At 50.3% G+C, this 26,062-nt stretch overlaps 9 protein-coding genes across 9 annotated transcripts; 5 read left to right on the top strand and 4 right to left on the bottom strand.

The window, feature by feature from the left end:
• Window positions 1–6: 6 nt before the first annotated feature.
• On the top strand, window positions 7–1,375 carry L3040_004780 (uncharacterized protein; the record flags this gene model as incomplete). The annotated part of the gene is made up of 3 exons (XM_007291081.1): window positions 7–227; window positions 408–636; window positions 680–1,375. The coding sequence occupies 3 exons, from the start codon at window positions 7–9 to the stop codon at window positions 1,373–1,375; spliced, it is 1,146 nt and encodes a 381-aa protein (XP_007291143.1).
• A 4,106-nt stretch (window positions 1,376–5,481) lies between these two features.
• Window positions 5,482–7,480, bottom strand: L3040_004779 (uncharacterized protein; the record flags this gene model as incomplete). The annotated part of the gene is made up of 5 exons (XM_007291082.1): window positions 5,482–5,612; window positions 5,662–6,488; window positions 6,533–6,811; window positions 6,870–7,040; window positions 7,125–7,480. The coding sequence occupies 5 exons, from the start codon at window positions 7,478–7,480 to the stop codon at window positions 5,482–5,484; spliced, it is 1,764 nt and encodes a 587-aa protein (XP_007291144.1).
• A 972-nt stretch (window positions 7,481–8,452) lies between these two features.
• Window positions 8,453–9,635, top strand: L3040_004778 (uncharacterized protein; the record flags this gene model as incomplete). The annotated part of the gene is made up of 2 exons (XM_007291083.1): window positions 8,453–8,514; window positions 8,579–9,635. The coding sequence occupies 2 exons, from the start codon at window positions 8,453–8,455 to the stop codon at window positions 9,633–9,635; spliced, it is 1,119 nt and encodes a 372-aa protein (XP_007291145.1).
• Window positions 9,636–11,743: 2,108 nt separating this feature from the next.
• Window positions 11,744–13,198, bottom strand: L3040_004777 (uncharacterized protein; the record flags this gene model as incomplete). Its single annotated transcript, XM_007291085.2, has 1 exon — window positions 11,744–13,198. One exon carries the CDS (start codon window positions 13,196–13,198, stop codon window positions 11,744–11,746), a length of 1,455 nt encoding a protein of 484 aa, XP_007291147.2.
• A 583-nt stretch (window positions 13,199–13,781) lies between these two features.
• On the top strand, window positions 13,782–15,356 carry L3040_004776 (uncharacterized protein; the record flags this gene model as incomplete). Its single annotated transcript, XM_007291086.1, has 5 exons — window positions 13,782–13,817; window positions 13,866–13,973; window positions 14,023–14,698; window positions 14,745–15,011; window positions 15,064–15,356. 5 exons carry the CDS (start codon window positions 13,782–13,784, stop codon window positions 15,354–15,356), a joined length of 1,380 nt encoding a protein of 459 aa, XP_007291148.1.
• Window positions 15,357–15,627: 271 nt separating this feature from the next.
• On the bottom strand, window positions 15,628–16,231 carry L3040_004775 (uncharacterized protein; the record flags this gene model as incomplete). Its single annotated transcript, XM_007291087.1, has 2 exons — window positions 15,628–16,025; window positions 16,174–16,231. 2 exons carry the CDS (start codon window positions 16,229–16,231, stop codon window positions 15,628–15,630), a joined length of 456 nt encoding a protein of 151 aa, XP_007291149.1.
• Window positions 16,232–16,585: 354 nt separating this feature from the next.
• Window positions 16,586–17,745, top strand: L3040_004774 (uncharacterized protein; the record flags this gene model as incomplete). Its single annotated transcript, XM_066156329.1, has 2 exons — window positions 16,586–17,111; window positions 17,165–17,745. 2 exons carry the CDS (start codon window positions 16,586–16,588, stop codon window positions 17,743–17,745), a joined length of 1,107 nt encoding a protein of 368 aa, XP_066011745.1.
• Window positions 17,746–19,128: 1,383 nt separating this feature from the next.
• L3040_004773 (uncharacterized protein) lies at window positions 19,129–22,671 on the top strand (the record flags this gene model as incomplete). The annotated part of the gene is made up of 3 exons (XM_007291089.1): window positions 19,129–19,223; window positions 19,276–22,321; window positions 22,372–22,671. The coding sequence occupies 3 exons, from the start codon at window positions 19,129–19,131 to the stop codon at window positions 22,669–22,671; spliced, it is 3,441 nt and encodes a 1,146-aa protein (XP_007291151.1).
• A 1,612-nt stretch (window positions 22,672–24,283) lies between these two features.
• On the bottom strand, window positions 24,284–25,571 carry L3040_004772 (uncharacterized protein; the record flags this gene model as incomplete). Its single annotated transcript, XM_007291090.2, has 3 exons — window positions 24,284–25,018; window positions 25,227–25,396; window positions 25,466–25,571. 3 exons carry the CDS (start codon window positions 25,569–25,571, stop codon window positions 24,284–24,286), a joined length of 1,011 nt encoding a protein of 336 aa, XP_007291152.2.
• Window positions 25,572–26,062: the final 491 nt, after the last annotated feature.

The raw sequence follows: 26,062 nt of genomic DNA, 5'->3' as shown, positions 1-26,062 counted from the left end.
TGCAAAATGAGCTTGCCTCCGGCTCAGCCAGCTTACATCCTGCGTGGCCACGTCTCTCAAATCCACTCCACAGCTTTCATACGATACAACCGCCGGCTCGTGACTGCTGACGCGGATGGATGGATTGTGATCTGGAGTCTGGCGACCAAGAGACCGACTGCTGTCTGGAGAGCTCATGGGGCTGCCGTTCTTGCGGTCCGGGCTTGGGGGTCCGAAAAGATTATCACGTCAGTACTTACATATTGAGTCCCTTTGCCGGGTGTATTTCCGAGCGGATGCCTTTGTCTTCACTTATATCTCTCTGGAAGCTTGCAACTCCGCTTCGATACCGAGTTGTCTTTATTGCCCTTCCGACATGTCCTTCCAACCATGTCTCAAGTCTTGCAAACATTCTGACACCATCACAGACACGGCAAAGACAACAAGCTCATTGTATGGAAACTCTCTGAAGAAGACGAAGAATCCATGAGCAAAGTCCTCCCCGTCGAAACACCACCCGTACCACGCAAAGAACCATGGCTTCTTCACGTCCTCTACGTCAACACCATGAACTTCTGCTCGTTCGCCCAATGGTCCCTACTAAGATCCGATGCAGAACTTTTACTAGCGGTACCCAACACGCTCAGCTCCGAGACCGTACGTTCCTACCCACCCAGCTGACCTCTTCTGACACGACCAGGTTGATATCTTCCACTTACCGTCCTCCAAACGCATCCACATGGTACCCAATCCTCCGTCTCTGAAGGGCGGCATGGTGATGGCTGTATCAATCTTCGAACATGCCCAGACAGGCCTTCTGACCGTCGTGGCCGGCTACGAAAGCGGCCACACAACAGTCTCTCAGTTCTCAGAAGCAACATGGAAACCTCTCTACATATCCCAAGCTCACGCGCAACCCATTCTCTCCCTCGATGTCTCTTCTGCGAAAGATTTCTACCTCACGTCCTCCGCCGACGCCATTATCGCCCAACACCCTATCCCTTGTGCAGCCGAAAAGATCACGATGGCTGTCGAGAATATGCCCTTGAAGACTCTCCAAACAAGGCATTCTGGCCAGCAGGGTCTGGTGATCCGCAATGACGGGAAGGTGTTTGCGACTGCGGGGTGGGACTCGAGAGTTCGAGTCTACTCTGTGAAGGCATTCAAGGAGCTGGCGGTGCTGAAGTGGCATAAGGAAGGGTGTTACTCAGTCGCATTTTCCGACGTGGAGTCTGAGGCTGTGAGGGAGAAGGATACGGGGGAAGAAAGCATGGATTTAGCCCGGAGGGAAGGTGCCCTGACCGTGAAAGAGGAGAGGCTGTGGAAGGCTCAAACGGCGCACTGGCTCGCTGCTGGGAGTAAGGACGGGAAGGTCAGCCTGTGGGACATCTATTAAATTAAATTGACCTGAGCCTGGCTGCGCATGCGCAATGCGGCGATCGTACGTAGTATTTGTTGACCGATGATGAGTGGCCCGAACGCCGGGTGTCGAGGTCTTTTATTTCCCGCGCGTCTGTCTTTTCAACGACCCAGGGTCGTTCATCAAGGCCACCAGCCTCGGTCTGGCGGATGCACGCCGGGCGCCCACCCGCCCACTCACTGCCTGGCCTCGTGCATATCGATGCATATATAGTACGTAGTAGATGCATACAGATGCATATCGATGCATATAAATCCATACAGATGCATAGACGTAGATCCGCACGCACCCCATCGGTTTCTACTTACTTACTACGTACTCACCTATCAAGACACCACAAGCAGAATCAGACAAGGAGCTCCCTCATACCTACCTCCCGTACGGTACTTGCACCTACCTAGGTACCTACCTACTGTAAGTTACCGTACTACTGTACCGTACTACTGTAGCGGTGAGCGAGCCCGTCGCGCGCTAACCTCGCTGCTTCAGACGGCGCTCATCACCTTCTCGTCGGCTCAACTCTCTCGCGTTACCGCCCCCGTCTCTGCATCGCTGCGTCTGCTACGCCGCTGTGGCTGTGGCTGTGGCTGTGGCTGTGGCTGTGGCTGTGGCTTTGGATGGCGTCCAGCGTCCAGCGTCCGTCTTTCGCATTCTTTGCTGCCCGGGTAGGGGTTGGGGATGGGCGAGTAAGTAAGTAAGTAAGTAAGTAAGTAAGTAAGCAAGCAAGCAGGAGCTAGGAGCGGAGGTACATAGTAGTAGTAGTAGTAGTAGTAGTAGTAGTAGTAGTCGTAGTAGGAGTAGGAGTAGGAGTAGTACCGGTAGTAGTAGTAGTAAGTAGTACCCTTGAGGCCTGACTGCTGGTTGGATCCAGGGGGCTCGGTTAGCCCAACACAGCAGGGCCCACCGCCCACCGCCCTCTGTCTTTATCGTGCCTGCCGCTGGCGCCGAATGAAAATCGAGCCACCTTCTCCTCGGTACCAGTACTGCGTAAGTACTACGTACATGGCAACAAGCCGACGCGTGCCTGGTACAGTACAGTATGGTTTGATGACCTGCTCGTCGACGAGATCGAGGACGGGGCGGTGAGGAGTTTACTCCTTTACCGTAGCGGAGAGGTCAGGATCGATAATTACTTCGGACGAGCATGTTTGGAAAAGCTACGTAGTACCACTACCTTCTATAGTACTTAGTAGTACTTCGTACAAGCGCCCGTCCGAAAGCTTAAATGTGTCGATACGGAAAGTCTCAGGGTCAAGTGGGTGTCGCCATGGAACCTGGGATAAGAGCAGTTTGCGCACGCTCCCTCGAGCTAATCAGTACCTACCTACCGTACTTCATCTTCCGTGGTGTGAAGCCCTCGGAACCAGCTAGGTAGGTAGCTCCCTCGAGAGAAAGGAGGCTCGCTGTTGACATCGTCGTCGTTTCCTGCGTGCCGTCTGTCTGCCTTGATGTCAGCGGCCCGTCCCTACGAAGACGAGAAATCGCCGTGTGGACAGACAGACAGACAGACAGACAGACAGACAGACAGACGCTCGATCGCGGACGGTACACCGTCGCTGAAAGACGTCCTGAGAGCACCCACCGGCCGGGCGGGCACATTTCCATCGCCACACGTACGGTTCTGCGTTCTCTTCTGGTCGCGGTCGAAGCCGAGCCTGGACCCCTTCCTAGAAGTAGTATCTGTCGGCCTGGGACGAAGGCACGAGCAGATCAACAGAGGGACCGTCTCCTCGCTGCAGGCACTGTCTCCTTTCGGCCGTTCCCGTCACGGGTGGTTTCTTTCACTACGGTAATAGCAGCATCGCAGTGATGTTCCCGACGCGTTGCAATACCTACCGTAGTCGGGAGGGGGGGAACCTGCCTTTTAACTCACTTGCCTACCGTACTTATGTTCAAGATGCAAGGATAACGTTTGGCGCAGACACAGTACTAGGTGGTAGTAGGTAACTAACTGCTGATGTAGTAGTACAAAACCACTTTTCGCACCAAGACCAAGGGCCAACACTTCCGAGAAGATCAACATCAGCCGGTGTTCATTAGTTCTGTCCTCGGGGAAGTAGTTGATTAGTACCGTCGAGCTTGAATCTGCTTTGGAATAGTCCTAGATCCAAAAGATGAAGCTGAAGTCGCTCTTTTTTTTTCTTTTCTTTTCTTTTCTTTTTTTCCTGAAGACTTCTTCTAAAGTTCAGCGAAGGCCAACCGTCTATTGATCACCTCTCTCAAATCACGAAAGACAAAAACCGCAATCGTCTTCGACTTCCAATCCCCTCCCTGTCATTCAACAGGTGTGTAACTCTTTATGTACCTCTCAAAGCCTACGGTCGTCGAGATTTCCGGTGCGCAAACGACAAAAAAGGTTCGGCGCGTCAGCAGCCAGCCGTTCCGAGGCCGACGCTCCCCCACCGCGACGCTCTCGGCCAGCGATCTACCGACAGCAGATTCCCAACCCCGGGATCCTGAAGCGGCGAGGAAGAGTCCGTTCGTTGGGGCGGCCCTTCCCGAGATGCTATCCCCCGAGCGACGCGTTCGTGTTGTCTGCTCTGCTCGTCCTGCCGCTGCCATCCATCCAGGGCCGGCCTCCCTTTAGCTCGACTATCTCTTCTGCCGGTAAGTCAGTCACTGCTAGGGGACGGTGGGCGGCGGGGAGGGTTTTCGGTAGTAACAACTAACCCTGAGAGAGAGAGAGAGAGAGAGAGAGAGAGAGAGAGAGAGAGAGAGAGAGAAAAGACGAAACGAGACCAGACAAGTCACGCCGTGAGCTACGCGCCATATTCCCATCGCGCAGCGTCCAAGTCCTCTTGACTGCCGTAGCTAGCTTGTAGCGTATCTGTTCCCTTCCTGGCTTGGCAGCAAGCAGGTAGATCGACTCATAGGTACCGGTAGGTACTCTTCTGCCCGCCTGCCTGCCTGCCCGCCTGCCTGCCTGCCCGACCTACACGGTCTCACCTACCACTCTCCCTCTCCCCTCTCGCCCACCGCACCGAATCCCTCCCCAGCAGCTTCAATCAACACAATCGCAACGACAGGAAAGAAAGAAAGTCCCAACCAATCATGCCTCACACATACACATATCCCCATCCACCGACTCTACAAACCGCGCATCGCGACCTCTGTGTAATCAATCACCGCGTCAGCCACCTTCGCGAGAGCGACACTGCCGCTATCGACGAACGGTTTCCTTCTGCGGGGGCTCTTACCCCCCCCCCCCCCCTCTTCACCAGTGGCAGCCGATGAATGGATAAATAAATAACTAAATAAATCAATAAATAGATCGAGCAAGGCAAAAATGTGGGTCTGTCTTGCTTCGCATCGCTTTTTCCCTTCATGGTGGTATTCTTCGGCCTTGGTAAAAAGTTTCGTGAAAAAAAAAAAAAAAAAAAAAAAAAAAAAAAAGTCGCGGCCTGGATCGCGTTTTCTCGGACATGAGAATATCTTCCTGCTAGATGTCTGTCTGCCCCCGGAATGTCTCCCCTAGAAAACCGTGGATACCCGGAGAATGGGAGTCGTTGGTTAGCCGCATAAGAGACATGAGTTGTGTTGTTAGACGCGTATATATATACCTTATATATATATATATATATAAATGGCTAAGCGTCACGATGCTGACTGGGGGTGGGGCTCGCTCGGCCTGGCGAAAAGGGAAGGAACGGAAAGGATATCGAATGCTTCGTTATTCAAAACGCCCCGGGTTTGAATTCCTGTTCTTGCATTGCGCGGGTGAGTCTCAAGCGAGCGATACATAGCACAGACAGATGAGCTCAGTAGACACACGGGACGGAATGGGGAGAACAAAGAGTTTGCATGATCGTTGGTGGGAGACAGGAACGAGACAACGCCTTCTCCCTTTGAGTGTCCCAGAACGGAGATTTTCAAACCGCTTTTCCTACCAGCGCCAGAAATCACCATACAATGCCTTGCAATGCTTTGCTAGGGGCCAGATCCATCGAAGAGAATAAAGTTCAAGGGGGTATATGAGCGAAGTGCAAGATGGAAGCAGACACCAAACCAGAGACGCCCAAGACACAACCGCAGCAGCAAATAGAACAGCCAAGATCCACCTCTGAAGAGACCAGGCTGCGTGTTTACTTCTTGCCCTCGAATCCCTTCGCGAACTCCTTCTCCTCGTGCTTGAGATCGTCCTCCATGATAGCTTCCATCGCGCGCTCCTCGAGCTCGGGGTCGTCAACTGTTGGCGGGGGGCGAGTGTTGGGAACTTTCATGAATCAGTATTGATCCAAAGGGTCCCGAGGACCGTGACTTACCTGGCTCCTTCCAGCCAACCAGCTTTTCGTTAGGAAGAATGGTGTGGAACGAACAGAAGACACCTTTGAACGAATCAATGAACTTGAGGCCGGTGTTAAGCTCATGAACGGTAGCCTCAATTTTCATACCCTCGAAGCAGTCTTGTAATATATCGTCCTCGAGCCAGAACTTCTCGACAGGTGCGGTCGCCAGTGCGATCTTTGCGGCCTCGATCTCCTCATCCGTTAGATCCTCGTCGTCAAACCCAGGTCCCTCCCATGCCTTGTACCAGATGCTACCCAGTGGCTTGATCTTACCAGGCTTGCCCTCGTGGTCAGTGACACCCGCGTATGTTTCAATGCTCTCGACAGAAGCGCGTTTGATCTTGATGGCCTCGAGAAACTTGACTTCGGTCTTGACAATGCGGAGGTTTCCTTCCGATGTCTTCACGAAGAGTTCATCATCACCGGCAAAAGCAACGCTGGTCATGAAGATCCGCGAGGCCTTCTCGTCGCTGAAGCCTTGGTTCAAGCTCATCATCTCGGCAAAATTTGGGTCCTCCTTTACCCACCCCTCGTTTTCCAAGCAGAGGCCCTTAAATCGACCACCGTACAGGGTTGAGGCCGCAATGCCAAAATCACCTGGGAGCTTGAAATTGAGCACGTGAATTGCCCAGAGTTCCTGTTCAGCAAGATCGCAGAGAGCTCGAGCAGCCATGATGTCTTTGGTAAACTCTGGGACGACTTCGTGTTGCAGAATGTAGTTGAGAAAATTGCGGATGACATTCGTAATGGCCATGATATCTTTCTCACAGTCGAGGGGAAATATGCGAGGGACTCTGTGGGAACTAGGAGATGTCAGCCGGAATTGTGACCAGAAGACGATACTTACAAAAAGCCCTTGGCGACCCCCTCGAAATCGACAACCCAATCATCGGATCCGTCGTAGTACTTCGAATTCTTAGTGCCGGCCTGAACATAATCACTTGCCTGAATGGCAGCAATCTCCGCGGCTGTCGAGTTTTCAATCGTCTCCTTGTCAAGACCACCAGTAAAGGCCTTGGCAGTAGCTTCAACACCTCCGAGCATCAAATACTTGGTCAATATGTTGGAGCGATGCTCATCAAGCTTACGACGACCTCGATACCGTTGAATGGCGGTTTCGATACGCCTAGCCAAGTCAGCGTTGTCACTCACGTCTATGACATATCTACTGGCTATGCACGTACTCTGGAACTGGGCGTGACCACTCGTAAAGATCCTCCTCCTCCTCTTGCTCGGCGGGTGTGATGGGAGGATCCGCGTAGAATTCCTCAAAGCCGGTGACAGGTGCTTTTTTGTTTTTTCCACTACCACCCTTCTTCTTCTTCTTCTTTGGAGCTTCAACTCCGACAGCCACGCTGTAGTAGGTCAAGATCATCAGCAGCCGTTCATGGGATATGTTGAAGGGGATCAGACAGATTCTCGAGATCCGACTAACTGACCTTGTGCTCTTGGCTCCAGCGACATCCGTACTGGCGACAGGCTCTGCTCCGTTGCTGAGAGGCGTAGCCGGAGTTGGAGGAGGGGGCGCGGGAGAGTCCCTGTACGGAGGGGTCATGATCCCTTGATCTCCATCAGGTGACGAAAGGGCAGCAACTTCCACGTGTTCGACCTCAGCTCTCTTTTCATCTTTGGTCTTGGGGCGCAGGGCAAGAAGGGTATCCTGGGTGTAACGCAGGCCGGTAGCAGCCTCAGCTTGCACGGCGTTGAGGGCGGCGTTCAAGTCAATCTGGCTAACTGCCTTGGAGAGCGAAGTCGCCTGGTGCTGGTGCTGGTCCTGGTCTGGAGGGCTCGACATGATGGCTGGTCCGGTCTGGGCTGGTCTGGTCCGGTCAGACGGGCGTTGGGTCAGCCGCTGTATCAAGTTGATAGAAATTTGTGAGAGGGAGATGATGTGGAAGTGGTGTAGTACCGTGAAGTAAGGCTGTGCAGATGGGTAAGTAGGTAGGTAGGGGGAGGTTGTAGATGTGAGTGAGAAGATGGAGAGATGATGATGATCAGAAGGGAGGTTTGTTATAGATGGCTTCGGATCTTCCAAGTGGTGTGAATGGTGAATGGTGAATGGTGAATGGTGAATGAAATGATGCGCGTGGAAAGGGAGAGACAGATAGGACAAGTGAAGGTTGAAGGTAATGAATTGAGTGAGGGCTTGGCAGATAATTGAATGCGAGAGGAATGAGGAGAGAGAGAGAGAGAGATAGAGAGAGAGAGATAGAGAGAGAGAGATAGAGAGAGAGAAAGGATAGAATCAGTAAAAAAGAGAGATCCTGTTATTACGTGGTCTGATTGTTTGTTGGTTTGTAGCTTTGCGAAGCTATAGCTAGCTATTCTCTCCTATCCTTCCTATACCGTAGCTATAGGCGGCTGCGTTGGCGGCTTCTCGGCTTCTCACCTTTTGATTGCTGTCTTGCGGATTCCAATCCGATCCTTGACTTGATAATGATGAACCACTACGGCTGTGAATGCGGATGCAGATGTAGTAGAGGCAAACGGCTTGGTGTTGCTCACAGTCCGTCGCATGAAAAAGTGGCTGAGTTGCAGTCAATTTCTTTTCCGCAGTGCATACTTCTAAGAGTCCCGCCCGCCCTGCGCGTGAAGCCGCGATAACAATCACCCCGCCCAGGGTGAATCCTGTTACCCGCGCCCTGACTTGTACCCTTCTACTCTTCTACACTTCCTTACGTCCTTTACTATTTATTAATACCCCCCCCCCTTCTCTCTCTCATCATGATAGAGTCGTAGCAGGTCCCATCTCAATCCAGTCCGCAAAATGGCAAAGCCCCTACCTTCCCACGCAGAGCTGATCGACTACAACTATGCCGTCGCGGGACAGTACGTCGCACAAACAATCCACCCCCCTCCCCTTCGCGAGAGTCCCTGCTGATCATTTGCGCAGTGACGGAACGCTCAGCGATGTTGACGGTGAGCTCTTCATCAAGCCTTGCACCCAGGCTGAGATAGCCTTCTACGAAGCCTCCGTAGCAGAACATCCTGAATTCGCCCAGTTTATGCCTACGTACATGGGCACCTTGACCCTCGACGAACACTCCAACGGCACGACGATAGAGCAAGCAGGTGCTGCCCTGCTGGCCAAACATCCCGTAGCCGAGCACTACGAGCACCATAATGGGACAAGCATAGAAAATGCTGCCATCTACGAGCGGAATGAGGAGGCGCTGGACAAGGCAGAGGCGGCTATGATTGCCAAACATGCAGCTGAGCCTGTTGCGCCAGCCAAACCCAGCAAGAAGATAGTGACGAACCAAGCCGTGGTGCTCGAGAACGCCGCCCATGGTTTTGTCCGGCCAAACATCTTGGATGTTAAATTGGGCGTGCGCTTATGGGCTGATGATGCCGCCGAAGAGAAGCGCATACGCTTCGACAAGATCACCGCGGAGACGACACATAAAGATCTCGGTTTCAGAATAGCTGGCATGCGGGTCTGGCAGGGTGAGGGAGCTACAGGCAATGATATCGACAAGGAAGGGTACAAAGTATTTAATAAGAATTACGGAAGGGTTTCGGTCCAGACATCCAACGTGGAGGATGCATTCAGGAATTATTTGTTCTCGCCAGGAGCAGGCGTGGACGAAGAACTGGGCAAGTTAATTGCGCAAGCTCTGCTCACAGACGTGAAGCGAGTTCAAGCCGTGCTGGAAAGCCAAGAGAGCCGCATGTTCTCCGCCAGTCTCCTGTTCGTTTACGAAGGCGACGGAGCAGCTCTCAGAAACGCCATGGAAGAGGCCAGCCAGACTCCACCAAAACTGACAAACGGCGATGGTGAGACGTCCGAGGACGACGACGAAGATGAGGTCCTGGGACCGAAGATATACGTTGTGAACGTCATCGACTTTGCGCATGCTGAGTGGACGCCTGGGCGGGGCCCGGACGAGAACTCGCTGACGGGCGTGAGGAGCGTTGCTCGCATCTTGCAGAGCATTGCGGACGCTTGAGCGGCCTTCGCTGCGAAGAGCCCGACATCGGGCCTACGGATAGGAGGGGCTGGGATGGGGCTGGGATGGAATGGGGATATGCATATGAAATACCGGGATTTTGGAGTTCAAAGGGAAATGTGCCATGGATACCCACTGGGAGCATTGGGAGCAGCTACTAGAGCGAAATTTTACACGATGTTTTCTCTTTTCTTCAAGACTCTGAACGTGCCATGTTTTCCACAGGGTCACCAGCGACAGATTTCTCTACGGGCTCTGAAGAAGTGAGTCGCTCCTCCTGTGATCACGGCAGTAAAAGTGCAAAAGTCACCACCTTGTTCGATCCTGGCTACCGGAATTGACCTCAAAGCTTCCACCAAAAAGAGCCACTTTTCGGACGCCAGGAATCGTAGCAATAGGCCATACAAGCACACCGTCATCCAGAAACGCAAGCTTCCTAAAACCGAAGAGTTCACCACCCGGAGAATTGGCCTTATGAAGCACGGGAAACCATTCGCCTGACATATTTGCTATATCGGCTCTGTTGTTTTCGGTTCTGTAAGGGGCCGTGGGCCTTGTCGTCCAGCTCACAAGTTGCCTCGGATTCGCGGAGGGTACAGATCCCGAACCTGGGAGAATGCCTTCCTGGGAGATAATTGTATGATGGATGGATGCACTTCGGATTTCGGGGGCCGGAGGTGGCACGAATGTGAATAAAATATCGCTTGTGATATAGGCCAAGGGATCATCCAGAGGCATATTTTTTACTGTACCGGATCGTGTTTATTTGTACAAGCGAGCAGGTAGCGACCGGCAACATTCCAGCTCTAGACCTCATTCGGAGTATTAGAATTTTTGCACGTCGATGCGACTCCTTCAGCAAGACTTTGTTTCTTTCTTTGCTAGTTCTTCTTTGCGCTGTCTCCTTGGGAGCGTTGATGTGTGAGCACTGAGCTTTTGTCGTCGTCTTCTCGGCATGCTGGCTGATTTCGGCTGGAGTGCATCTGATGTTACCTACGTGTAGGCGCTTCGGCTGCGCTCTTGCTAGGCCGAGACACTTTGGTGAGGGATATACGGTAGGTATACTTTTCAACTTGTGACGAACTTATGGAATGGCTCTGATGCAGCTTAGGGGGGCGGGCGCGGAAGTCAGCAAAGCTTGGCGGCACCGGCCATGCCATTGGTGCCAGAAATAAATCAATCTTTGAATCATGTGCTTGGAAACGATATTCGATTACTGACATGTACGAGCGATGGTTATTGAAAGTTACAATGCGCTGGCTGTACGGAAGCTTTCAATAATTCACGTTTCAATAGATTGCTGGGTGTTGCTGGGCAGATATGCAAAGAACGCCGGAATATATCGGTATTGTTCATTCGTTAGCGAAACTCTACCATCTTCACCTCGACTAGAAGTGACCCTATGTCGACGAAACTATCCCAGATTGCTCCGGGTACTACGCGACTCTATAGCCAAGAATCCAATCGAATGAACATTGAACTGCGCAAAAACAGGCATCTGTAATTCGAATATTTCCCGGATGAGCCTTGGTGATCTTATTCCGAGGGCTTCATTCAGCTCGAAACGCGCAGCATGGAGGTGCAATATCCGTATCCGACTATTGAACATTCCCATTTTTCATTGATGAGTCTGCATACTTTCATGATAAATTAGATACAATCTGCATTACACAATGGAGCTAAACAGCTTGTATAGTCGTTTTTCAGAGAAGTTCTTTGCCTTGGCGGACTCCAGGCAACTTTCGGTATTCATTCGTGATTTTATACATCGCAACTGTGTATAGTCCAGCATCCCCTCGTGTATCCAGCGGTTAGTCTCGAGTCTGGATAAATCTCGAGTCGTGAAGAGGACTACGGCGATGGACTTGTGGTTTTTGTACCGAAATTGCTGCCAGAAGGAAGTACCGACTTTCCAAAGATCCCGAATACCAGCCTACTATATCATATCAAACCCACCTCAAACTCCATGAATGAATATCCAGACAGCGTCGAGATAAGAGTACCGACCAATCTACTCAAAATCAAGTAAACATATCCAGATTCATACTACTACACTTAAAGGACTAAAAGAGCCAATAGACCCTCAAAATCACAAGCCCACCAACTACCTATACTAGTCCTGTGAACCACTCACTTCGGGATAGAATCCTGTCGTGCTCTGGCCGAGCTTCACTCCAGGTCTTGGTAACACTCGGCTCGTTACGCGCAGGTGGCATCGCTGCGAATAGTCTCTCGGCTGTCCATGGAAACATCAACGAGTCAAGTTCGATGACTCCTCTCATCTTGACCTTCCCATCATCGTCCTTCTTAAAGGAGACTCGGTAATCTGCCTGGTCACGACTGATTTCCCGGCTCTTATACACACCTCTCCATCGCATATACCACTCTCCCTTACCTTCCGGGGAAGGTCCAGGCCAGCAGGCAGATTCAAGAACACAGGCTTTCTCGAATTCTTTGAGGGGAAGCGTGATGCGCTGTTCCTCCTCTGAATTTGGCCGGGGACAGAACCGCATGACCCCGCATACTCTTGGGCCGAGACGAAAATCAGCCCATAGCTGACGGCCTATTTTGTGATGTCGAGGATTGTTTGCCATCTTTACCGTAATGTACATGCAACCTCTATTTCCGTCCTTGTCACTTATCCCCAGATGGCTTCGCAAATGCTGTGCTTCGATCTGCCAAATTCCTGTCACATCGAAGGCTCCTAGTGGAGGCAACTCGATGTGCTTGTTTATTGGAGTGGAGGCTGAACTCAATCCGGAAGGTCCGGTGGGAATTTTGGTTTTGATCGTCCTCTTGATCTTACTCTTGTTCTCCCGAATAGAACTCCCTCCTCTTCTCAGTCGAGCAACAAAATCCTCGTCTGAATCGGACGATGAATCGGACCATGAATCGGGTACAGGGTCCCATTCCCAGTTCCAGAGGCTATTCCACAATGCTCTCTGCTCCCATCGAGATGGAGCAGTCTCATCTTCTAAATTCGCCACTTTCTTACCCCGGAAGACGAAGTGATTCTCATTGTAGACCATGACAAAAAGTATTCTTAAACCTATGTTGTCTTTCGAGGCGGACCCCTCCTCTTCCTCGAAGCTGAACTCGTAGTTTAGGTCTGGAAGCCCACCAACAAGTTCACCAAGTCGCATTCCCCCGTCCTTGGCTCTCCACCTCATCCACCAAGAACGTCTAAGTGGGCTTGGTTCCATCTGCCGCGGTAGGTCACACGCTTTTTCGAATTCCTCAAGCTCAAGCTTGACTCCGGACGTTGATACCGCTTCATAGGGACAGAGCCGCATCATGCCTTCAAGTTTGTCGAAGGCAAATTTGGCAAATAGTTGGCTTTGGTCTCCAAGATTATAGTAGAACAGCCTAAGAGAGAAACCTGCGGTATCAACATACCCATCCACAACCGAGGTCACATCATACACGCCTTGAACATTCCATCGGGTAGAACGGGGTGGTGGCACATCAAATAACTCGGAGGATTCCAGGTCTACACTGGAGACGAAACGGCTCGATATTCGTTGGAGCGGTGTGAAAGATGGAATGGGAGCTCGTGGTATCATTTTGGTAGATAGTAATCTCACATCTGTTGGTACTTTTTTTCCAAATGGGACCCGATAGTATGGTAGCTGAGGAGCCAAAGATTTGGGGCTCTCGGTGGACCCCAATGGTAGCGCACTCAAACCTGCTGGAAGAGCTTGTCTTGGCTTGTCCGATGGATACCCAGTGAGAGGCAGGGACTGGTAGCCATTCAAAAATTCAGTCTTCCTCTTCTTCAAGTATGGCTCTGGTGAAGTAGGATCCTCTGATTTGATATTCGTGTCCCCTTGTAATGACTTTTTGGGTATGTTGGCAGATCTCGGCTGAAGGACTCCAGCTTTGATGAGAGTTTCTCGTAAAGGGATATAGGTAATCCGCGATGAATGGATTTTGTCGTGTTCAGTATCTTTGTCAGACATCATTATTGCAACATACAGGTACACGAGCGTTGAAGACGCTATGTGTGACGTCGCATTATACAGTGGATCAAGCGTTGAGTGTGAAAGTCAATACTTGAAGCCCCACAAGGCTGAAGCTTCATCCTTGTCTAGTTTGACCTCGAAAGGCTGCTGTCGACGACGAGGCCAACCTCTACAGAACAACACAATGTCGATTCCCGGCTTAGGACAAGCTGTACCTGCAGTGAGTATCGCATTATTTCCTGATTAATATGAAATCTAACAAGAACAGGCTGCATTGTCTGCGCCAGCAACCAAGCTAAACCCGGTCTTTCACAACCTCGACCAGAACTCAGAATGGCGCTTTGAAGTCGCAATCGAGCAGAAAATTAGCGTCAGGGTCAGATCAACCGAAAAAATAATTGCAAGACAAAACTGATCCAGATTAGATCATTTCAGGCACCGCCGAGATCTTTGGAACAGAGCTCGCCTTGAACCACATCTACACATTCCGGGGCATCAAAGCTGCCATTTTCACATGGCACGGCTGCCAAATCGAAGTCACTGGTTCCTGCGAGGAATACACCGCGGAAGAGACGCCATTGATACAATACGCGAACACACATTTCGCACTTGAGAAGCTACGGGATGAGGCTGAGCGCGATGGACGGGATGGGCCTAGGGTGCTGATCGTAGGGCCGACGGATGCTGGGAAGACGAGTTTGGTGAAGTTGCTGACGGCATATGCGATAAGAATGGGCAGACAACCGATGGTCATAAACACGGATTCGAAGGAGGGGTTGCTGTCTATAGCTGGGACGCTGACAGCGACGCCGTTTGCTTCGATTATTGACGTGGAGCAGGGCTGGGGGAGCAGTCCGACGAGTACATCAAACCCTGTACCGGTGAAGCTGCCGTTGTGCTATTACTATGGGATGCCAAATCCGGAGGATAATTCGAAGCTGTATAAGACAATGGTTTCGAGGCTGGCATTGGCGGCGATGAGCAGGTTTTCTGAGGACCCGGTTATCAAGTCGACGGGAATGATTCTTGATACCCCTGGGGTAATAAGCCAAGGGAAGGGAGGCTATGACTTGATATCGCATATTGTTTCCGAGTTTTCAGGTCAGTTCTTTCTGGAATCTGACTGGGCAGTTACTGATAACAACAGTGAACGTGATTCTGGTCATTGGTTCAGAGAGACTACATAGCGAAATGCAACGCCGCTTCTCTACCTACAAGACATCTAGCAACGAGTCAATTACTCTCGTCAAGCTTGACAAGTCCGGTGGCTGTGTTGATAGAGACGAGTCTTTCATGCAGCAAGTTCGAGAAGCAGCATTGAAGGAGTACTTCTTCGGCGACCTGAAGACGACATTGAGCCCTCACACCCAACAACTCAATTTCGCCGATCTTTTCATCTACAAGATTCTAGGAGGTACGCACCAATCCCCCCCACCTCCACCACTGACTTTCCTAATATGTCACAGCGGATGCCCAGTCTTTCATGCCTGGTGGCGAGGAGGAAGGAGAGAAGCAAATCTACGAGAAAGTCGACCCAAATGCCTCGATGCTCTACTGTACGCTGGCTATTCTCTATGCATCAACGACCGACTCTCAGGATACGATTCGGGATGCAAGTGTGATGGGGTTCATTTTCGTTACGGAAGTGGATGAGAAGAGAAGCAGAATCAAGGTGCTAGCTCCGATGAATACCAAGATTACGGACAGACCATTTATTTGGGGATCCTGGCCAGAGGCTTCACTTAGTCTGATAGGTTAATGATAATGAATATGGCGAAGTCTTACACGGTTGTTGGAGAACTTATTTTAGGTGCCATTACTTCAAATCTTCACGTTTCAGAATAATCATGACAGGTCTCAAGACGAGCTTAGTTTCTGCTCTCAGCCAAATACAGATAAAATCCAGAACTCCTTTGCTTCCCACCCAAGGTCATCCGGCGATTCGTACCACATGCCGCAGCGGTTTCGATGCGTTTCCTGTTCTGTCACACCCCCTATGTACAATTTGCTCACACTCTAGAAAAGATTCTCTAGTCTCTCGTCTGGATCTTGTGGTCTCCCTTCACAGCCTCAGCATAGGAAGGCGGAACCGCACCTCCACTACTTCCTTCTGCGGCACTATTGTTCCAGGTGCCGGTAATCTGATCCTGGTGGACCGGAGGGGCCATAGGAGCCGAAGTGCCGTACCCGCCACTGTGTCCCTGCTGGAGTCTCGCGTTGGGCTTGACTGCGCGGCGAGCTCCATGGCCGTCAACAACGATGTAGGTCACTCTCCCGGACTCTTGATCCGCGGGTATGGATTCGTAGTTATGTTCGGGGAACTTGGCGATGATATACCAGGCGTGAAGGAGCCCGGGAACAAAGCCTAGCATACAGAGGCAGATGTTGATGAGGGAGTCGGCGGAACAAAGGCCTGTCTTGACCCAAACTGTATGTTGTTAGCCATGTTTAATATCAAAAGAGAGCCGTCTTCAAATCCTCAAACAGATGCTCTCCATCGAGGGTATCTGCTTCAGAAAACTTGAACTTGAATGAAGAAGGATGATCCCCTCAAAGGGGCGAAGTCAAGTCCTTACCAGCAAGAGGCGGGAAGAGGATTGCGATCAAACCGAGGAAGATATCTGGGGAACACATCCTGTATGTAGGTTTGCTTTCTGTTCTGATTTGCAGTAGATATTTTGTCTTGTTTTTTTTGAAGTATGAAGAGGGCAAAGAACGGCGGATGCTGAGTGTCTATTTTAGTAGTATTAAAGAAAAGTTCAGGTCGGCTAGTCTCGTGAATGGAACTCTTTCGCCTGACTGTCTCGAACTCGTCACCTGTGGCTGAGCAAACCAAGCTAAGTCAAAATGACTCGGCTAGTCTGAAAACGGACTAGTCGATTTACCCCTCGATTATGGAGCTCAGGTGACCGTTAAGAACCTGGAAAGTAATTTTTGGGATCTGCATCTTTGGCTTCTGCTGCAGCTTCGACCCCACTGGATAACAGCATGGAGGACGTCGATATGGAGAATGACCCGGATCCGATCAAGGCCTCATATGAGGTCTTCATCAAGCCCTACCTCTCTGCAGACAAGCAGATGTATGTCCTTCAATTCCCCAATCGCGACGCCAGGCAGAATTACAGCAAGAAGAACGCCGCCGAGCCTCTGAAGATGCGTATAAAGCCAAAAGCGGGCATGGTCGAGTTGGATGTCCCGATGGATGTGCGCAACAATTACGACCAGCGAAAAGGTGCAACGTGGGGAAGTGCTATAAAGAAAAGCGCGGAGACCAAGGGAGCTGGGAGTCATGGCTTGCCAGGTGGATTTGGCATTGGAGGCGCACCACCACCGGGAGGAAGAGGCAGAGGAGCGAGAGTAATTGAGGATGTGCGAGCAGTTCAAGATCAGATTCTGGAGGATTTTGAGAATGCCATTCAGAGGGAACAGGTCCTGGTGAAGCAGACTTTGGGAGGCCAAGCTATCTCGAACGAAGAAACAACACCACAGTATATGATCGGGACGTTCTTGAATGGTAAGTTAGCACTGCCTATGCTCAGTATCTATATATTAATTAAGATTGCTCAGACCAGCTGCATCTCACGCCAGTCGACAACGTTGTCCAGATGCGCCCTCAATTCCATCACATTGACGCACAATCCGAGCAAGAGCGAGCAATCCGAGGACGTGACGCAGCATTGGGAGCTCGAACTGCGCCTGAAGCTCGTGTCGTGCATATGACTGTCAAATCAACTATCGATGGCGAGGAAGCAACGACCGAAAGCATGGACAAGAGGATTCAGGATGCGCAATCAGAGGCTTGGAAGAGCCACCGATTTGTTGACGAGGACGCTGAAGAAACATGGATTGGCTACAACGCCAATTTGTTCGTGGGCGCTGGCGGAACTGAGATTGACGAAGAACTGCTCGATAAAGTACCTAGGTTATCCAGCACCTTAAATAACGCCGAGTACATGAACGCAATCAGTGCGCCGAACGACGCAGCCAAGCTATCCAGGAACCAGAAGCTGAAGAAGGCAAAGGGAAAAGGCAAGGAGAAGGCTACTGAGGCAGATGAAGCTGAGAGCGATGATTTGGACGCCATGTCTGACCCCTCGTTATCTGACACTGACAGTGAGGCTGAAGACGGATCTCTCCCAATCGGCTGAGGCCGGGATATGGAGTTTGAGATAAACTTGGGACGGGTTTTCCTTTCTGCATTTTCGGGCCGGAAAAACAAAAGATACCCCGCATCACTTGGAGCTGGAAAATACCCAGATTAGACTTCATGAGCGATTTATGTATGTACGATCATCGGAATGATATTCGCGATTGCATTTCTCAGGACGTTCCCTCCCTGTAGGCAGTTGCTACGGAACAATAAAGGTAGTCGGATGTGTTTACTTAGGACTTCAGTCAAAGACCGTCCATCTTTCTGGAACTATTCCACCACGTATCAAATTCTACTTATGCGGGCGTCAAACGTTCGGGCCTCAACCCAATGTTCGCCCTCAGATCAGAAATATGTCTGTCTTTCGTACCTTGTGCGTTGCCACCTAATGGGAGTTAGGATGCCGAGGCTTTCTCGGAGCGCTTTCTGGGCCGGCCTTATTAGAAACCAATCGATTAGTAACAGAACGCGTTGCAAAGTATCATAACGGCCGTCTCGGTGAGAGAAAGATATATATGCATTTTGACTTGCATATCAAGCCATTTAAGGCTGCCGGTGTATTAGGGAAGTTCGGGATAGGGAGGCTACTTGTTGTTGTATGCACTAATTCGCGGACTTGGTCTGTGCTCTTCTTTAATTTCGCGTTGCAGAAACAAGCGTTGATATTAATAGACCTGCGTGGTATACCGGTATTGCGTCAATAGAAAGTTTGCAGTACGATTCGAGATGATATAACGTAAGGGATAGAAGGGGGAGATAGCCCTACCGGTATATTATATCGAATCGAAGAGTAGTACTTTGCTGCAAGTCATTCCGACTTTGCTGCTAGTTATCTAGCAGTTATCTAGCTTTATGTCTTCCTCTTTTCAAAGGTCTTGTTCTGCTCTATCATGATCACCATCTGCTTATGCAAGACTTGGTTTGTAAGTTGACTTAATTGGGTTGATATGACGGCCAGATCTTCGGGGATGGTAGCGGAGGCTTGGAGGGCGCTTGCGATTGCAGTCGCATACCGGTAGGTATTGGTGCAGACGATTTGAGGAATTCCGCAGAGTGTCCTAGTCGGGGGGTTGTTATGAAGCTGCTACCTGGATAGGGATTCGAGATCTAGCGGGTACGATGATAGGTAGTGCAGACGATGACGGTTGTACGATCGATAGATTATGGGATGCAATCGTGGGGAAGTGCTGGTGAAGCTGTATATATGAGCCGTATGGTTTGTTCGGCTTATCAGATCTTAACTCCGAAAGATGGGAGCTCGATAAGGAAGACGCGACCGCGGCTACTCAGTAACTTTGGATTGGGGCCTCATCGCTCGTTTTCCTGCAGTTGAACCTATCACTCCTGCAACAATTTCTCACATCATTTGACCTGCTGTACAATGTCCTATCTGGCCCCAATACATCGGCCCAGCAGCGTACGGCACGCGGTGAAGCTGTGCTTGGTGAGTGAGGATCAAGAATGCCTCGTGCTTGGGTAAGTACGCTCGAATCCAACTCTCCAACCTCAACCACTGAATTATTGGCAGGAGAGGAAACCGGATAGAGATATGGCAATCCGGAGAACATGGCAGTCTTACGATGCTTACGTCCAAACCAATCTACGGGACCATCACCATGCTCGCAAAAATTCGCCCTGAGATCGCCCACAGCGCCGACCAGCTCTTCGTGGGCACCTCCCGCTTCCAGTACTTCACCCTTGCCTACAATCAAGAGACCCAAGCGTTGGAAACAAGACAGAACTTTGTGGATGTGTCGGAGAGGCACATGATCGATTCCCAGAGCCGGGACTTGGTCCTGGTTGATCCTGCAGGGAAGTATGTGGTGCTGGAGCTCTTTGAAGGAATCTTGAGTTGTTTCAAGCCTCTGAGGCCGCGAAAAGGCAGGGAGGATGTCCTCGACAAGCCCGAACAGGTGAGAATCACCGAATTGAGGGTGCGGGCGACGACTTTTCTATACACTGAGACGCAACAACCCAAAATCGCCTTATTGTTCGAGGATGGGAGTGGGGGCGAGGTTCGGATGGCGACGTACAGATTGGTGGACGAAAAAGGCACATTGTCGAGATTCGATCCTAGTAAGGATCGGGAAAACGAAATTTCAGACTTGGACCCTGGTGCTAGTCATCTTATTCCGATTCCCAAGAATGCCGGCCAGAAGAGATACATTGTACGCAATTCAACAGTGGCCAAGGCGCATCTTGGTGGGGTTGTTGTTGTAGGCGAGACGAAGTTTACATATCTGGATGACGAGAGCAAAGCGGCTTTCGATTATCCGTTAAATGACGCGGCGATTTTCGTTGCATGGGTCAAAGTCGACGACCAACGGTACCTTCTTGGGGATGACTATGGCAATCTTCACCTCCTCTCCATATTAAGCAATCATGACGGAGAAGTGATGGGAATGGATCTGATGCTTCTGGGTACGATTTCAAAAGCTACCACGATGGTCAATTTGGGCGACGGCGTCTTCTTTGTTGGTTCACATGAAGCAGAATCACAGGTCATCAGAGTCGACCTCGACCGCAAAGATCACTATATCACGATCATTCAGACGATGCAAAATATAGCTCCTATCCTCGATCTTGCCGTTATGGACATGGGAAACCGGGAGGGGGAGAGTCAATCAAATGAGTACTCCACGGGACAGACTCGTTTGGTTACTGGCAGCGGCGCATTCCAAAGCGGGAGTCTCAGAAGCGTACGGAGTGGTGTGGGTTTAGAAGACATCGGCATCCTCGTTGACGAGATAGGGGATATTCGAGATGTCTATTCTATGCGATCTACTGCAGGTACACATTTCGATGACATTCTAGTCGTCTCATTGCCAACAGAAACTCGCGTGTTTACATTCCTTGGAGAGATTGAGGAGGTTGCTGAGTTCAGAGGCCTAGAACTGAATTGCCAGACTTTGCTAGCATCAGGTCTTTCAAATGGCATGATGTTGCAAGTTACTGAAAGCTCCGTCAAAATTTTGGGACCTGGCCCGTCATACGTGGCCGCGAAATGGACGCCTCCCGCCGGAGAATACATCACGGACGCTTCTGCGAATGACAGTTACGTCTTGGTTTCGGTAAGCGGCACTACTCTTGTGTCGTTGGACATTGGACAAGGGTTGAAGGAAGTTGCAGTTCAGCCTCTGGAGGCTGCAGACCAAGTTGCGTGCGTGTACGTACCAAGAAACCTCTCTGACATTGGAGTCGTCGGATTTTGGAAGTCTGGCTCAATCTCGATTCTCAATCTCAGCAACCTGGAAATCATCTTATCAGAGGATCTCCGACGAAAGAACAACGCCTCCATTCCAAGGCATATTATATTGGCTCAGCTTCTTCCAGCGGTTGCGGCCGGGCCAACACTATTTGTCGCAATGGAAGATGGAGTTGTCTTGACCTTCAACGTGGATAAATCGACCTTTTCCCTCTCAGGTAGAAAAAGCCTCGTTCTTGGAACGGAGCATGCTAAGTTTCATCTGTTACCTCGAGAAGGTGGACTTAACAATGTCTTGGCTACTTGCGAGCATCCTACCCTGATTTACGCCTCGGAAGGCCGAATCGTCTACTCAGCAGTGACGGCGGACGACGCTAAATGTGCATGTCCCTTCAACAGCGAGGAATATCCAGGCTCCCTCGTTGTGGCTACCCAGCGATCCTTAAAGATCTCCAAGATCGACGACGAGAGACAAACTCATGTGCGAACAGTGCATATAGGGAAGACGGTGAGAAGAATAGCCTACTCTGGTGCGGAACGAGCATTCGGAATTGGCTGCATCGAACGCACTATGGCGGATAAAGAAGAGAGATACACCAGTACATTCTCCCTTGTCGAAGACGTGAAGTTCGCCGAGGTCGGCAACCCGGTTCCCCTCGACGACGAGAATGGAACAGAACTCATCGAATATATCATACGCACCGAGGTTCTCAACGCCCGCGAGGATCTTGCAGAGCGATTCATCGTCGGCACCAGCTTCCTTGATGAGGAATCTGCCGACCCCAATATCAAGGGTCGGATTCTTGTATTCGGGATTGATCCAAAGAAGAACCCCTATCTTGTCGCCTCGCTGAATCTCAAATGTGCCTGCCGACGTGTTGCTATGCTTGACGGCAAGATTGTTGCGGTACTCAACAAGACTGTCGCCATGTTCAAGTACGTCGAAATAACGGAGAAGGCAGGCGAATTCAAAAAATTAGCCACTTTCCGCAGCTCTACTGTCCCAATAGACATTGCTATTACGGAAAATATCATCGCTATAACTGATATGATGCAATCTGTATCGATAGTGCAATATACCCCGGGGAAAGAGGGTATGCCGGATAAACTGGAACAGGTAGCAAGAGACTATCAAACATGCTGGGGGACCGCCGTGACGGACATCGGCGACAATTCATGGCTGGAGAGTGATCATCACGGGAACTTGTTGGTACTGCAGCGCAATATTGATGGTATAACACTTGAAGATAAACAGAGGTTGCGGATCACTGGAGAGATGAATCTCGGGGAGCAGGTCAATATGATACGCAAGATTGCGATAGACCCTTCGCCAACTGCCATGGTTGTACCCAAGGCATTCCTGGCAACTGTACGTTTCCTTACCCTACCAAACTTCTCACCGTACTAACTTAAACACAGACCGAGGGTTCAATCTACCTCTTTTCGACCATCCTTGACGGCTCCCAAGACCTCCTCTTGCGACTGCAAGAAAATATAACAGAATGCGTTGACACACTCGGCAGGCTCGACTTTAAGACCTACCGCTCATTCAAGAGCGCCGAGCGCACCACCGAAGAACCCTACCGCTTCGTAGACGGCGAGCTGATAGAGCGATTCCTAGACGAGAGCGAAGATATGCAGCAGCAGATCTGTGAGGGGCTGGGATACACCGTCGAAGCTATCCGCGATGTTGTCGAGAATCTGAAGCGTCTGCATTAAAAATCTCCTGGGGGTAATGAATAGATGGTGGTTGTTAACGATACCAAATGACAAATGAAATATGATGATGATTTTGTGTGAGCGACAGAAATTCCATCGGCGTTCTGGGGCTCTGCATGCATACAGTGAGTGCATGGAACGGGGTTATAGGACTTGACATTGATCAATGTACAATTACTTCCAGAATCCAAATCATGACTACTGCTGAGCTTTATTCTACTACTACTTCAGATCCACCGCTTCCAACATTCTCTCTCCCGACCTAGGTACTACTGCACTCTCCCAATCTCAAGAATCACCAACCAGCAACAGCAACCGAAACCCAGCCCCAGTACAGCCAAACAAAAAAAAACAAAGCCAAGCAAGCGACTTACTTCCTCCCGACTAGGTAAAAATCCAGCGAAAACGAAGAAGAACCAAAGAAAGCCCTCCTCCCCTCCCCCCACCCACCAAAAGCGTAGAGGTGATCCAACCCAGCCAAAACCCGCAAAGAAAGAAAAACCCCCCGTCCTAGAAAGAGAAGCCCGCCCGCGTCGATTATATATATATACCGGTATCCCTCTGCGTGCATTCGCCGCATGACGGAGGCAGGTTATTGCTATACCGGTACTGACTAGCAAGGTGAGGGGAGGGGAGGGGAGGAGAGGCGAGGCGAATGAAGGAATGAATGAATGAATGAATGAATGAATGAAAGCTCAGGAGTACGCTGGTGTAGTGAGTGAGGAGGGAGGACTGATTTTAATGCTGATCCTGATCCTGATTTTGATTTTGATTTTGATTTTGATTTTGATTTTGATTTTGAAACAGAGATATTTATTCACAAGGGAATAATAATAGATAGATAGATACCATCTGTTACGGTAGGCGAGTGATGCTTCCTTTCGTTTTAATGCATGCTTTTCTATCTTTCTAGATGTCGCTGTATCTATCTTCTTTCTCTTTCCCTTTCTCTCGCTGTGGGCCTCGGATCGACGCAGGTAAATGCTGCGCGGCGCGATCATTCATTCGTTCACTGCCTGCTGTTTTATCTGGCTCATGAACTGGCTTTTCACAATCGAATGAATACCTAACCTGAGGACTGGAATGGTAAAGGCCGACTTACTATACTATACTCCAGGGAATTTCATATGAGGTGCAGAGAACAAGTGCCTGGATGAAGCTGAGCCAGTCGCAAGTAATAGTGAGGCTGCCAGCCTCTTCTACCTTTAGGATATCACTGAGATCTGAAATATCTGAAATATCTGAAATATCTGAAATATCTGAAATATCTGAAATATCTGAAATATCTGAAATATCTGAAATATCTGAAATATCTGGATCGCTGATGATAATTCAGGATATTGTAGTAGATTCGCGTGAATGGCGAACACTATATGCGATTTGATTTGATGCAAACCGCCTAACTCCAGGTAGAGGCAATTATAATTTGACGAAGCGGGCTAGAAATAACAAAGCCCGGCCAGTTTTAAGCCTGACCTTCGATTCCGATCGAGGAAATATTATGGTCGTCACATTGGCTGAGTAAAGCCCGCTTTATCTATCATGCAACACGGCCTGCTATCGCTACGTAAGTCCAACGCTATTCCGCAGATACAAGCAAGAGGCGAGCGGCCTATTCTGCCCCGCCAAGATATCTGTATATGACAGAGAAGTCTCTTCCCTTGCAATCCTCCTGCTGCTCGGCTGCCTCATAGACCTCCTTCGCTCTGTTACCGAGCTCTAGTCTTGCACCAGCCTCAGCAGCAGCAGTGATTGCTAGGTTGAGATCCTTTCTCATCAAATGCACACCAAAGCCACCGCTGTAATCTCGGGATGAAGGAGCCCCATCCACGACACCCTTGACGGGGTTATTGACCTCACTTGGCCAGCACTTTCCAGTGCTGATGTTGATCAAGTTGCTTAGTACTTTGGGATCCAGACCCCATTTCATGCCGAGATTCATGGCCTCTGCCGTAGCGATGTTGTTGATAGCTAGAAGATAGTTATTTGCCAGCTTTGCAGACAAGCCAGCACTTTGCGGTCCGCAATGTACAACCTTTCTACCCATCATCATTAGAACTGGCTCGACTCGAGAGATCATCGAGTCAGCTGCGCCAAGCATGAAAGTGAGAGTACCAGCCTCAGCTCCTACCACGCCTCCAGACATGGGTGCATCAACGAACTTTCCCTGCTGTGTGGCGTGGAAGGCGTTGGCAACTTCTCGTGACGAGGATGGATCAATTGTAGAGCAATCGATGAATAGACGATCGGGGTTGGCGACGACAGACTCGGAGAGCGGGGGCTTGAGGATCTGGCCCATAACATTGTTTACATGTACGGAATCGGGCAGAACAGTGATCGTTGTTGCCTTGAGAATGCCGTTAGTCTCGGCCAGTACGACGACTTGAGATAACAGTTGAATTGAGTGGAGAAGTATCAGAGGATTGGCTTTGTTGTATAAATATTAAAATCATGAAAAGATCACCCAAGACGAGTGACCCCAACTTAGATCATGGGTGGACAAACTCATCATATAAAGATTGATAAGAGGAATTGGGTGTGTCCCAGACACTCACAGAATGCTCAGCAGCTTCTCGGGCATTGGCCGCAACGTGAACTGAAGCTCCACCCGATAACGCCTTTGTATCATTTGCAAACTTCTCGACTGACACACTGTTGATGTCGTAGACTCGAAGGGTATCGGAGGGTGGGAGCTTGGCTTGCAGGTTCCGGGCCATGTTGTAGCCTGTTGTGGTCATTGTTGGTTAGAACTGAGGCTATTCGGAGAGTCGCGGGCGCGTTTTGTTTCACGTACCCATTTGCCCCAGGCCTATGAAGCCCCATTGTGCTCGTCTGCCCGTTGTTGCGGAGTAGGCCCTGCGCTGGAAATGCAGTGCAGAGCGTATGGTGTTCGACCTCATGATTGTCGTGGTAGTGAATGAATGAGGCAGAATGGGAGGGAGGGCTGCAATGTGAGAGTCTCGAGTACAATCCGGTACAATGCGAATGAGTGAACGAGTAGGTAGGGAGGGTTAGTGGCTGGTTCGGATGGAATGAGGTAAGAAGGCGGGGAAGATGGGGAAGATGGGGAGGAGAAGGGAAGAGAAGGCGACAGGCTAATTGCAAGTAGGTAGAGGATGGAATTAGGCCGAGCACCCGGTCGATGATGATGAGCATGCGAAAGTGGGAGCATCTTGCTGGCCTGCGATATCGTTCGACATCACATTGGATCGAGGAAGAGGCATTCGCACTTGCAAGAGCCGTGGCCAGCACCTACCTGTGTCATTGCGCAAAATTAAGCTGTGTTGTATTGACTGAGAGTCGCGAAGAGAAGTGAAGAAGAGGTTGTGCGGTCAGAGAAGAAAATTTCACGTTCGCAAATGGAGCAAGGTAGCTCCGTGGGGCTGGGCCA

The sequence above is a fragment of the Drepanopeziza brunnea genome (genome assembly GCF_022702325.1).
Source record: "Drepanopeziza brunnea f. sp. 'multigermtubi' strain 214-2 chromosome Unknown ctg7, whole genome shotgun sequence".
NCBI lineage: Eukaryota > Fungi > Ascomycota > Leotiomycetes > Helotiales > Drepanopezizaceae > Drepanopeziza > Drepanopeziza brunnea.
Note: the sequence above shows the minus strand (reverse complement) of the source record. Positions and strands in the feature narration are given on the sequence as shown.